Here is a 14141-nt window from a genome sequence, read left to right as displayed (position 1 = left end):
TGGTTGGCTGAACATTGCAGTGGATGGTTGAATGGTTGATCACGATGGTGGCGATGGATGGCTGAACGACGGTGTGGCTGATTGAACGTGATGGTGGCGGTGGATGGCTGAGCGACGGTGTGGCTGAACGCGGCGGATGGTTAAACGCAGCGGTGGCGGAGCATAAGTGTTTCTTTCCTTCTTTTCTCCTCAAGACATTTTGACCGGTTGTCATCCCTTCTTTCACTCTCGACCTCCCTGTTTTCCATGTGTTTTTCGGGTTGTTGTTGTCTTTTTCCGGCGGTGGTGGAGCAAGGAGGCGGAGCAGGACTGGTGGACCTCATGTGGATGTCAAATTATATTCGTTTTTAAATGTTAGATGAAAAGAAAATTGTTGGATTACTAATATAGAATATATGTAAATTAAATCAGTAATTAATTTATATAATTAAAATGATATTATTGTTTTCATTTTCCATAATTAAAAAGATATGGTTGTTTACAATCTTGATCTTATGTAGCATATTAGATCTAACGGTCGAAATCACTTCTTACACTTTTAAGAAAATACTACTTCTTATTCTAACCTTGCTCTATATAACTCTTACTTGACGGTGGAAAGTCGAGAAAGTAACTATGTAGAGTTCTAGCACGCACTTCGAGACCATAATTGTCGAATATCGGCATGTCAGGGTTGTGGCACATATATCTAGGTTGTGTGTGATTTGAGGTGTGAGGGATGAATGAGAAATCCCCCATGGCTGCCCTATTTATAGGCTGAGGTGCGCATCTTTGCGTCGCATGAAGTTGCCTAGTAGGGTTGCTGAGTCTACCAGGTAGGCTTGCCACGTGTCACCCCGTGGTGACACGTGTCCCGTGACGTGTCGCCATGTGTCGTTCAACGGTGGCGTTACTACTTCGCGTCGCGCGAAGACGCCATGCTCAAATTCTTCGCGTCGCGCGAAGATGCAAAATTTCAAATTTGTCCATTTTTAGTCCCTTATCTTTGGTAACTCGCCATGTACCTGGGCTTCTAACGTCGATAACTTGACTTGACTAATCAGGACCCATTTTCACTTCTACCCTTACTACTGAACGCCATAACACCACTATGAAACCGCGTCTAAAGTCGTCTAGTGTCACCGTAACAACTGGCTATCTTTCTTTATCTCCCTCGACCCTACTCTTTTCTTTCTTGGTTTCTTTACATGTATTTGTCTCAAATTTATTTTGGGGTTGGTACTTGGAAGCATTTTGATAGTTAGTGTGGGTTTTGATTTATGGTTCATTACATTTTGGTTTAGTTGATGTTATATATATGCATAATAGTTATGACTAAGCATAAATGATGAAACGTGTCTCCCTTAAATTATTTGCTTCAACATTAAGAATTCTTATTATGCTTATATAATGATAATAAAATATAAGTTGCCATTTGCTATTCTTCACCATGAAGAATTCTCAAATAAATGTTGCAATTATAATTTAGTGGTGAAAACATTTGTATGATTATGTGAATTGATGGTGGCAAAATTCACGTGGCGTTGCAAGAAGACATTTGTACATTTTATTTTAGTGTATATATTAATATACGTATGTGTGCGGAAATTCGTTCTTTTTTTTATATATATTTAAATAACTTAAACGATTGCTTATTCTACTAAGCACTCGTTTTATAGTATTTCGAATATGACCGAAACAGTTTTTTTTTATATTGGATTCCGGACCAAATCATATTTCCACACCCACATCACAACATTTCTTGTGATACTTTTGAAGACTACTCTTTTGTATAAACATGCAACTCTACAGCTTTAATTAATAAAATTATTTTGTTGTGAGGGTAAGAATTAGAGTACTTGTTGGAAGGCAATCATGGACTGGTAAGATGCCATACAAGTGCCTAAGTAAAATGTTATCCCATTTCATACCATTATATATTTATAATGTATAATATTATTTTATTATTATATATATATTTTTCTTTATGTTGGACGTATATATACATACATAGCACCTGCTGCTGCTGCTGCTACTACTACAATGTCTAATATTATTAATTAACACTTTCTTAGATACCTCGTGTTTCAATTGAAAGTTTTACGTATTACTTATTTGTTTAACAATATTTAAAATATATATCTCAAATATTTTATACATGTCCGAAGAATAAACATATTGTGTGTGTGTATATATATACCCACTTATTTATATTTGGTATTATATTATGGTTCTTGAACTTTTAAAAATTGATATTTTTTTACATGAGATTTTGGTAGTTGTTACAGGTATGCATGTCATATTATCATATACATACATGACTACCATATAGTCCATGCTCGAAGTTCATTAAAGAAAAGCTAGAAAATAGCTATCTTGCTCGAAAATAATTCACTCAAAACTAGCTTGATTTGTAAATGACCTAAGCTAAACTGATTAATGTGCAAACAAACCAATGCCGGCTAACTCAATTGGCTCACTAATTGACTTGCCCATTAGTCTCATTTAAACTAACCCCAACTCTTAATATTGCATGACCCATTTACAAGGCATTTAACCGTTTTAACTCTAACTCTTCATTTTAATTCGTTTCAGTTCACATCATAGTGCTTTCTTTCGTCTAAATTCCGTTAACCAAACAAATCAAACCGAGCCAAACCAAGCTAAGCTATATTTTCTAAAGTAAGTCAAAGCGATCTAACCTGATTCAGTAAATCTAAACCAAGCTCGAGCTCAAGTTTTCATCTCGCTTACTAAATATGAGAAACAATTTCGAACAGACTATAATTAGCAATTAGGTGTAGGAAAAAGTCAAAACAAACGAAATGTAACTTAACCAATAATTAAAGGACTAAAACTCAAAACCTCCATAAAATTAGAAAGTGTGTGGAATGTACTCCGCTTAAACATAGGCCCATCTACCTATAAATACACACCCATTTCCCATCCTTAAACACACCAAACAAAGCCCCTTAAGTACATGGGCTCTTCCAACATTTGGTCAGTTTTCTAGTACCTTAATTTCCCCATCCGATCTCTGTCTCTCTCTTTGTTCTAGAGCTTTCTCTCTCATCCCGTTCGACGAAATCTAGAGAGAGAAAGCTCTATAACCATGGGGAAATACACCGAGATTTTGGATGCATTTAGAATCGTTTGCAGGTTTCATTCGCACTGTCCTCAGACCGCCAGAATGTACTACCATCCACCGGCGGAGAACCACTCGCACGGCAAGGCTGTTAATTGTGGTGGTGGCTCCGGTGGTCGCGGCGGTGCCGATGGTGCTGAGGAATTGTTCACTACCTTCGATATAATATCTGCTTTCTGATTTATAATACTAGAATGAAATTGACAAATGTTGTTTGTGATCATTATTATGTATTAAATTCATGAAAATCCATAAATGATATCTCTTATTATTTATATTGTTTTTCTTTCCTTTTTTTTTAACTTTTTTTTATTTTGTGATTAATTATTCGTGTGCTAGGCCTTTGGTCCATTGATATCAGAAAGTAATGTAAGACTCGTGTAGTGATGGCTTCGGGTTCGATCCTGGGAAGGATTGGGTTCGATTGTTCGTGTGCTAGGCCTTTGGTCCATTGTTCGGGTCCTGGGAGGGATTGGGTAGTGATGGCTTCGGGTTCGATCTTTCAAGAAGACCCTTAATTTTTTTATTAACCGTATGATATATATATATATATATATATATATATATATATATATATATATATATATATATATTAAAAAAATTAAGAATAATCAACAAGCACATATTCACAACACAAATTCATTAATTTAAATCAAACATCCTTTTTTTTTTTAAAGAAAGGCTTTTATGGTGAAACTCTAATCGAAATTCTAGAAGATTTTTAGCTTTTTATACGTGAATTATCGAGTTTATATTTTAATTTAAAAAAAAAAGTTAACTCGTCTCTAGCTTAAGAATTCTTAATGATTCTTGAACACGATTATGGTATTTTTGATGAGGATTCAAATTCAGTAACAAAAGAAATGGTTTAAAAATTATTCAATTGATTTTTGTGAATGAGTTTGGGAAAATTGATTTGATTGAAGAACAATGAATGGTTTGAAAGTTTGATCGGAATGGTACGATGTATCTAGTTGGTGTTGTTTGGAATATCGTTAATATTATGGCTTTGGTTATCTACACACTTTTTGACTTTTCACACACTCTTTCAATTTCAAGTGAGGTTTCATACGATAGTATAACCCCTATACGATCATATGTAGGGTGTGTGGATAACCAAAGAGCGTATGAATAAGATATCCCTAACATTATTTGAGATTTGTGTAGCGTATTGTACTTGTACACCAACCATTTCTGTTGGGCGGCAGGACCACGTGCCACAACCAGAAGGAGTGTAGAATAGGACAAGAATAATACTAGCATTTTATAAATTCTCGGTATTTAAATGGAAATTAAAAAATTGTAAAATAATAACAAACACTAAAATTAAATACATCTTAATTGAATTTGGACAGTCTTGAATCCAGTGAAGTTTCCTGGAGATATTTTGGAACTCGCTTGTGGACACAAAATTCAATTAAGAGGGTTAATGAGCCTTCATTGGGACGCGTTTGAATTGCATCCACAAAAATTATTTACAAGAATATATATATTGTAATTTATATAAAGTATGAAAAAAAATGATATTTTCTGATTTGAAAGATAAAAAAGTGGTCTTGTTTGCTTAACAAGGCTGACAACCATTGTTAAATCGAATAATCAATCGGAAACTGAAAAAACCAAGTCAAAACCGATCAAGTAACAAGGTTGCAACCATCATCATATAATTGGTTTTCTAGTTTCATAAAATTCAAACTTTTAGTTCGGTTCTAGTCTTCAACGTTATAGAAAAATCGAATCGAACTTATAGATTTTCAACCTATTTTTTTCTTTTATGTGTTTAATAAGAATTCTATAAATAGTGTAACTAAATTATTTTTATAATGCACTTAGAATCATTTTGTAGGTTTCGATTGCACTTTTGATTTAATTCCTAGTTTTGATACTAGAATGCAATTGACAAATGCTGTTTGTAATGATTATGTGTTATTTAACTATTTGTGACTTTTTTTAATTGATTATTCGTTTCCATCGTGTTTTATGATTAATGATTTGGGGAAAATTGTTTTGATTAAAAAACGTTGAATGGTTTCAATGTTTGATAGGGTTGGTTCGAGGAATCTAACTGGAGTTTGTGTGGAATCTGTCTGTTGATACTGGTTTGAGATTAGGGTACCATCAAATAAATCTACCCTCTTCGTCTGGGAACAAGTCTCACATGCCACAACCACAAGGAGTTTAGAATAAGACAAGAATATAATAACATTTTAAAAATTCATGATAAACAAATCGAAAATAAAAATGTAATATAATAAGAAAAATTAAAAGTAAATGTGTCTTAATTGAATTTGGGCGCGCCAATGACCCTTGGTTTAGTTAGTAAATGCGAGCTAGGTTAAGTGTGAGGCAGTGGATGTATTATGGTTTAAACTACGCATGTGACAAGAATTTTGTAGGAATATTCTAGTGGGGGCTTTTGATTCCAACAAGTATCCATAATAAGAGAGAACGTCACTGTTCTAGGATTCAAACTTGGGTAAGGAGGTTATATGCGGGTAGTAAGTTTTTCGAAATCCACCGGCAACCAGTTGCACACTTGCACTAAAGGCATTACAAAAAGAAATTGAATTCGAACGGCCTTGGACAAGGACTGTCATTCCCAATGGACGTCCACGTTGAAGAGAGTGGGTCATTGCAAACTTAAAGTAGAACATTCGTTCAGAAATCATTTATAAAATAGACACCTCTCATTTTTGTGAGAAGATGAGTGATGGAAGCTACATTGAAGATGCATTTGTTTAGAAACGTAGGGGCGAATCCAGTGTTTGGTTAGGGAGGATATAAGTACACCCTTAAATTTATAGATTCCTTTATAAACTTCTAATATATTAGGTCTAAAGACTCATGTGTCACATCCACAATTTTATTAGTGTCACAAACCCAAATTTTTGAGCTCAACTTTTAAAGACCAAGTTTAATTTTGTTTTAAAAAATAACAATTAAACCTAGATTGCTTAATTGTCTAACCACTTCATCAATTGAAAATTTACAATTTGCAACTTATACGGGAGTGCGATATGAACAGGATCCTTCTGTTCACATCTAGGTATGTACATTGATAGTGTGCAAAAATACGAAAGATCGAACGCTTTGTAATTTACAACTAAGAGACGTATAATTTAATAATTCAATTAGATGAATTTGAGTAAACATATGAAATTCTTTTAAATTAAAGATACACAAGAAGATACTTCCTCCCTCGAAAGATTAAAAATGGTATTGTTCAAGTAGTTCGCAAGACAACCATAAGGTCGATAACCAATTCACCATATACCTGACTAAAAAATAAAGTTGATCACATACATTAATCAGCAGGTTGTAGAATTGGGTCCTGCCATAACGTACTACCACTCTTCAGCGGAGGACCATTGGCACGACGGAGATAAGGTTGTCAACTGCGGTGCTTCTTGTGGTCAAAGTGGTGCGGATCATACAAGTGTTATTTGTGATGATTATGTATTAGTGTGATGAGATTCTATTATTGTTAACTTGCGCTACTTAATTTGTTTGTTTGTTTGTGATTTTTTTTATTAATATTTTGTGTGATCGTGTGGTTTTTGAGGGGATCATTTTGGAGAAACTTGTCTTGATTGAAAAATGTTGATGTTTGATCGGGATCGTTTGATATTTCTGGCGGACGTTGTTTGGAATCTGCTGGTTGATATTCTTTGAGGTTTGTTAAGTACCTACCCTCTCCTTTGGACCCACATGCCACAACCACAAGTAGTATTGACTAGGAGTCTTGGACAACAACATGAGAACTTTTTATAAGGTCTTGAATATTAAATCTAAACTACGTAACAAAACACGTTACATTGTGGCCGTCTAATTATACGTATTCGGTAGGTATAAGTTAGATTTGTACTGGTGACGACAATAAATATGAAAAAATAAAAACACTTTTTTAATATTGACACTCATATAACTCATGATAAATAAACATATTTAAAACATGCAGTTGGTTGGTAAAACCTGCGTCGTACCGCAACCAAACCGGAACATGAATTTAGCTTTGGTTTGTTTGAGTTAAACTTAAACTAAATTTAACAGGTTTTTTTCCGTTGCATTTCGGCAAATTGGTACGATGCAGGTTTTTTTCCCTAATTTAAAATTGAATCTTTGGTTTGTTTGATTTAAACTTAAACTAAATTTAGCTTATTTGAAAAACAATATTGAAATGATGATCACACCTTAGTTTCAGGTTGCGGGCCGAATAACCTGGTTATTTAGCAATTGGAAATCAAATAAACATGATTCGTTAAATTACTTGTTAATGAAAAACGAATATCAAGGACTACAAGATGAACAAAACTCAACCCTAATCGTTAATGTTTACAAACCAAATAATTGATGAAATCAAATGAACTTTAATAAATCAAAGTCGTTTTAACAAAATAAAGCAAATATAAAGATTTTACTAAGCAAATTTAACACAGAATCCATGCTGAATTCAACTACTATCACAAACATGGTGCCCATTTATGATCTTAAGAAAATTAGCTAACCATATAAAGAAACTATATACCGTCAGTATCAAATTCTTCACAAAAAGAATAACTAAAGTTCACGAGCAAACAACTCCTTTCGCGTGAAACCTCTAACTCGGTCCCTTCACCCCGCAATTTCACCCTCCGTCCATATTTGTTGTCTCGTATGTCTACGTCCCGTGAGAACTCCATTTTTAACTACTAGCCGTTTATTTTCTTCTTTCTGTTGGGCCTAGCCCTTTAACACTTTTACCCGATGGACTTGAATATTCATTCAGCTCATTTGTCTTTTCTTTCAAGCCCACGTAAAGCTAGCCCACATGACAAATAATCATGGAGCTTTTAATTTTATTTAGCTTGAAAATTAATTTGTTGTTTAGTTTCTATATCTTCGAAATTTCGAACCTGCATTTAAGATTACATATGCACGAATGCACCTTTAATTAACAAATTCTGATAAGTAAAATCAACAGTGTGCCGCTTTATCTCGGTTTCTCTTATAAACTATAATTATAAAGTCGAATAAAAGCAATATACGTATACTGATATTAATGCATTGTGTAACTAACTAACATAACATGCAAATACTAGCATTTGAAATAAATCAATCAAATATCCTCATTCCTCACTCGTCCCCAAAAATTGTGATGAGATATTGAGATCAAAACTGATATGTTACTCTTAACACCCTGCATTTCAAATAAGAGAGTACCAACAAACTAACTGCGATAGCCAATACTTTTATCCATTTAAACCTCAGGCCCGTCTAATCCCAACCAAATGCGTTGTTCATAAAAACATTTTGCCTGACATTTATAGGCTATAGTCATTACTCGACCCAGTTTAAGATTTATTTGGGCTTCACAATAGCCCAACTTGAAAAACTATGAACCCACTACTATGGCACAATAGCATTTAATGTCTAATTATTATATTATTTTGGCTTTGAGCCTTTGATTATGAAGATCGAGACTTTTCTAGCTTTATGATCGTTACAAACATTGCTCGTTGCATGTAGTATTATTTTCTTTTGTTCATTTTTTCCTTTTAAAATTAATAGATATCTAAGAGGCCAATTTTCCACCTCTTTATTATTTTCGATTAATTAAAGTGGAGGTGTCATAGTAACAAAACATGACGTGTGATAAAAGAACCATTCACAAGCTCTTTTGTCAAGGTTCTTTTTATTAGTTATTTCACACAATATTGATGTTTTAAGCACCGAGTTGGAAACTAAACACATATATCTATTTATTAGTTATTTCACACAATATTGATGTTTTAAGTTTGGGTCGAACCCATCAACGTATCATAAATTATATATACTCTAGAGATCTAAATCATGTATAAAAATCAACAACAAATTTCCTATCATCTCTTATATATGCGAAACTCTTAATCAAGGAACATTAATAACTTTGCACTATAATCATGACTAGTTTACATTAAATAACTAAATGCAAAAATAATATACACATGGCCTAAACCTAGCATGCAAATGATAAAAGCAATTATTTTTTAAACAAAATACCGTAAGGGAACGATTTCTCCTGGTTAACTCGCTGTGGCAAGATCTTCAATCATGGTGATGATATTCAATATCAATTGACAATTTGCAAACTTTAGCAGAAACTGTGTATAAGCATGCTTCTCACGTTGTGACTAGCACATAATTTTTTGAAAAAAAAATGATTTTTTGGTTAAAACTCGTTCTAAAAACTACAATTTGAAACCTATAATACAAACCCCGTCCCCAACTTAAAGCATTGCATTGTCCCAATGAAACATTTATGTTAGAATTTGATTAAAGATGATATATTTGAAAGAATAACAACTTGGAATAATAATAAATAATAAAATCTAAAACTCACTTACATAAAAAACACGGTTGCGTTTAGCGTATACAACAAGACTTTTAAATCTCTCATTCAATAATTTTCCGCGAGGTGTGTCTTAAAGAGGGGGTGAGGGGTGGGGTTAAATTAATCATTTCTATTCTCCGCATCTATGTCTTCAACCTCGTGCTCCAAAACTTTAACCTTCACTTCTATTGTTTTCTCAACTATGGAGGTGTAATAATAACAAAAACATGACGTGTGCTAGTAGAACCATTCTCAACTTCTTTTGTCAAGGTTTGATTTTTAACCATAAGCACTGAGATGTGAAACTAAACACATATCCATTTGGAAAGGTTCAAGAAAACAAGTCAAAGTCGTTTGTGGCAGTGGGAGCGTTGGCAGTTAGTCACTCAGACAAAGCTTCAGCTAGATTTGAAAGACAGTGGGTGAAAAGAACCATGTTCCATTTAATAAAGTCTCTCTAGAGGATTACCTACTAAACATGGAGAGTCTTTGTGTAAGTGAGAGCCGGTAGAGACAAAAGACGGGTCCGGAGAAAACATAGCTATGCCTGACGTGTTTGAGCTCAAGGAGCTTCAGTGGTCTTCAAGTTAATTGATGAGAAGGAAACTAAAGCCGTTGAGAAAGTTACTAGCAGTCTGAAAAATTTCAAGCTTTTAAGTGGAAGATTATTGGATATTTGGTGACTCGGGCGTTCGTTTGGGGTCAGTTATTTGCTAAAGATCTTGAAGACATGTTTTTTTGGGTTTATAGAAGATTGCAGACATTGGAGGTTTTTTGGTACGGTCTTATATCTTTTATATGGCCGGTTTATGCTTTCTTGTTTAAAAATGGTTTATTCCTAATATGTATCCGTTTATATTTCATCGTCTACTTGTAATTCCTCATCGCAAGTGGTGAGAGCAGAAAGCAATAATAAATTCTTTGTTGCAACCTGTGGATGTAGGTCAGTCAAGACAGAACCATATAAATCCTTGTGTTCTTATTTATCTACAGTTTATTTTGGTGTGTATTTACAGCCCGATCCTTGCGTATACTATATTAAGAGTACATAATTCAATGTACGTATGAGCTCTAAAATGTTGAATGAGATCTAAAATAACAAAGAATAAGTTTATATTTTTCACTTATAATTGATCATGGGAGAAAAGACATTATTAGTATTATAGCTTTGTTACAAATTATTAAAAGAATCATTTCAAACACATAGAAAGCAACTTATCAAACATGCTGACAACCCTCAAGTTTCTCATTTCTCCCTTCAAACTTGATGTACTTATACCAGTTTGCCACTAACAAGTAAACCACAAAATCAGCACTTGTCAAAATGGCTAACAAAAAGTAAAAGTTGTCCAAGTGACCCTTGTTTAGATTTCCAGGAATCCATCCAGGCATTCTATCACTAGTAGAAATCTTCATCACAATTGTCACAAGCAGACTACTCACGTAGTTCCCTAGCGAAATCGAGGTCATACATAGCGCGCTTCCAAAGCTTTTTAGTCCATCTGGTGCTTGCCCATTAAAGAACTCCAACTGCCCAACATACATGAACACCTCTGAAGCTCCAATAAGTACATATTGTGGGACTTGCCAGAATATGCTTAAAGTGCTTGATCCGTCACATTCGCTGCATTCGGTCTGTTTATATTTCAGCCTGAAGTGTTCAACAATACCGGCAACCACCATTGCTAATATAGCTATCACAAGGCCGACTCCCATCCTTTGAAGCTCAGTTAACCCTCGTGGGCATTGGGATTTCTTAACCCTCGCTACTAATGGATCAAGAACCCGTCTATATATGAAAATGAAGGCTACAACACTAAGGATGTCAAAGGTGGACATGCTTGCTGGAGGAATGTGAAAGTCTGAGATGTTAGTTTTCATAGCAGCTCCTTGTTCCACAAATAAAGAGGCCATTTGGGTGAATACCACTGAGTAAAGAATAGTGCATAACCAAATTGGAAGGAGTCTTAAAATGCATTTCACTTCTTCAACTTGTGTTACTGTACATAGGCGCCAAGGGTTGTCGATATCGACATTTTCATTCAAGTTTTCCTTTGAGGTGATAACCGCAGCTCTATCCAAGAACCTGATTTAGCAAAAATAAGTAATAGAAACATTAGAATCTGCCAAAAAAGACAAGCATATTTGATTTCAATTATTATTAGGTAAAAATCATACTTAAAGCCATTGGTGTGAAGAATATTTCTGCTGCCATTATTGGCATTTTCTCTGCCATCAACTTCATATAACTCATCTCCATCAGAAGGGATCTCAACCTTCCATTTCCTGATTGAAGCAACCACAACCTGGCAAAATCTTGACAATGGATTCCCACTGGGTACAAAATGGCGATATCTTGTCGTGCCAGCGAGGAACAAGATCAATGCCACAAGCGCAGAGCCCGCTGATGCCCAAAACCCTAAAGCCCACATGCCTTTGTCTTCAAAATACCCTATTATAGTGTTGGAAAAGAGGGATCCAAGATTTAGTGCCAAATAGAAGTAGCTAAAGAATGATACTTTTCCAAGTGCTTCATTCGGGTGATCCTCATCAAACTGATCTGCACCAAATGTGGCTATGTTGGGTTGGTACCCTCCATTACCAAGGGCGATAAGGTAGATTGAAACGTAGAACATAGCCGATGCGAAGCTTGAGTGCTTCCCGCATGGATTCGTATCAGTTCCGCATCCCTCGGGTTTCACCAAGAATATGTATGATGAGACTGATAACGATATCAAGCCCTGCCCAATATCAAAACAAATATATATCAATTAACAAACCAAGTTCAGTTTATAAATATTGATTCAAAACACAAACTAAACTCTAGAAATTCTAGCCATGCATACATATTGCACAACCAGTAAGATTAACTTGATCATATTATTGATCAAAGTAATATAGCTTTTTGAAGCATACCACTACAAAAATGGCTTGGAAGATGGCACAAGTTTTGTAACGCCCCCAATAAGAGTCACTAAGGAATGCACCTAGGAGCGAGAAAATGTATACAGTGCCCGTCCATTTACTAACATTGTTTGCAGCTTCGGCATTGTCTTGACCCATGACTCTAGTCAGGAATAGAACCAAGTTCACCCCTACTCCAAAAAATGCTAGTGTGGCTAGCCCTTGGTTCACTGTTTTCCATTACAGGACAAACGCATGTTAGGTCTATATACTTCTATAGAGTAACAAGGTATATGGTTATAGTATTAAAGTTTCTTCATGGTTTTAGAAGAAAGCATTACCAAGTATGAGGATGGCTGCAAACCATGACCCCGTTCTTTCACGAACTGCTGGTTGGCCTTTCCTATCGACTGATCCATCGAGAGTGCATTCTTCGTTCTTTTTCGCCTTTTTCTCCTCGACTTTTCTCTGGAGACAATCATGAAAACCATTTAGATGCAAGTAGTGCAATAAATTTCAATTCTTATATATATATAGTAGCCAATTAACATGGATAATATTGATCATCAAGGTTCTAGGACTGCATCGTCATATATCGATCCTTGATGAACAACTTGTATGATTTGGTTTAAGCTGATGTTTCAGTAGTTGTAATTAGTTGGAGGTGACAAAGATTCGTCAAAGCACTCCAATTTGATTCATATCACACCAATATCCGAATTCATCTATTTAGTTTCTCCAAAAAGAAACAAATGATTATAGAATCAACGAAAACTAACCATTTTAACTACGTTGAAGCAATCCATAATGTATAGAGATTGTTGCTCTTGTTGATGATATGATTATCAAACTCCAAAAATGGAGGAGAGCCAGATAGATATATGTATATAGAGAGAGATCAGAGGAGTGAATGGTGATGTGGGATGGAGAAGGGTGGCTATATATAGAAGATGAATACTTTAGAGGGCTCATGCATCTTCATGGAAAATAGGTAGTTCGGCGAAAGTGGAGCTTACGTAAGGAATTTGGTAGTGAAAATAATATCATCAGGTTGTGTATTTTTTTATAATATATGTCTATTTCACACGTCTCTATGGTTACAGTGAGTTACACGATTGAAATCCACTTGAGAAACAAATTAACAAAAAAGCGCAAAAGTAACTGCTGGAAATGCAAAAGCACATGCACATATATTAATATTAGATATATATTATTATTTAGGTTAAAGAATTTTCAGGTCATGTGGTGACAAGTTGTGGCCTCGTGCGGATATATCCAAGGTGGAGTCAGCAGTCAGTGTGATTCATTGAATGTGTTCTTCACGTAAAAGGGCCACAAGACCGGTGTTTTGACCTCGCAAATAAGCAATCTCATTGTGTTGTGTTTACAACTGTATTTGGTCCACAAGGATGTTTGTTTGTGTGTTAATTAGTCAATGGCGTTAATCACAACATATCTTGGATGAGAAGAGATCCTAAGTTATCAAAGTTTTGAGCTATTAATAATTCAGGACTGTATATAATAAAATTTGATTTGATTATAAAGCTTTTGTGTTGGTCTGTTTCTTTTCAACTGTGTGATTCTGATTGTAACAAAACAGTATTAGAGATAGCCGGTTAGACAATTTCCAATGTTGGGTTGTACGCAACGCCATCTCTTAATTTGTCCTCGACAACGATGTAGTACGTATGCTTTGATGCCGCTCTTTTGAACATGAAAACCATGCTCCCACTCTATCTCTCCTCGACATCGACCACTACATCC

The 14141-nt window shown here is 34.9% G+C and overlaps 1 protein-coding gene across 2 annotated transcripts; it reads right to left on the bottom strand.

The window, feature by feature from the left end:
• Positions 1-10581: 10581 nt before the first annotated feature.
• LOC143589606 (protein NRT1/ PTR FAMILY 7.3-like) lies at positions 10582-13255 on the bottom strand. Of its 2 annotated transcripts, none has more exons than XM_077070325.1 (5): positions 13166-13255; positions 12719-12845; positions 12390-12607; positions 11652-12214; positions 10582-11559 (listed from the first exon to the last, which is right to left on the bottom strand). In XM_077070325.1, exons 1-5 carry the CDS (start codon positions 13181-13183, stop codon positions 10692-10694), a joined length of 1794 nt encoding a protein of 597 aa, XP_076926440.1. In that variant the 5' UTR covers positions 13184-13255; the 3' UTR covers positions 10582-10691. The 2 variants fall into 2 exon arrangements, with proteins under 2 accessions (XP_076926440.1, XP_076926439.1); XM_077070324.1 differs by having other exon boundaries at positions 13157-13198.
• Positions 13256-14141: the final 886 nt, after the last annotated feature.

The sequence above is a fragment of the Bidens hawaiensis genome, unplaced genomic scaffold (assembly GCF_021521415.1).
Source record: "Bidens hawaiensis isolate Kalapana, Puna unplaced genomic scaffold, B.hawaiensis_p1.1 tig00037649_1, whole genome shotgun sequence".
NCBI lineage: Eukaryota > Viridiplantae > Streptophyta > Magnoliopsida > Asterales > Asteraceae > Bidens > Bidens hawaiensis.
This window is presented reverse-complemented; position numbering and strand designations above follow the sequence as displayed.

Bases quoted from the DNA above. Each gene is read 5' to 3' on its own strand.
- LOC143589606 (XM_077070324.1), bottom strand. From the start codon at position 13,183: ATGGATTGCTTCAACGTAGTTAAAATG. The intron at 12,846-13,156 runs GTTAGTTTTCGT...GATTGTCTCCAG, and splicing joins GCTTCAACGTAGTTAAAATG to AGAAAAGTCGAGGAGAAAAA. The intron at 11,560-11,651 runs GTATGATTTTTA...TTGCTAAATCAG, and splicing joins CTTCACACCAATGGCTTTAA to GTTCTTGGATAGAGCTGCGG.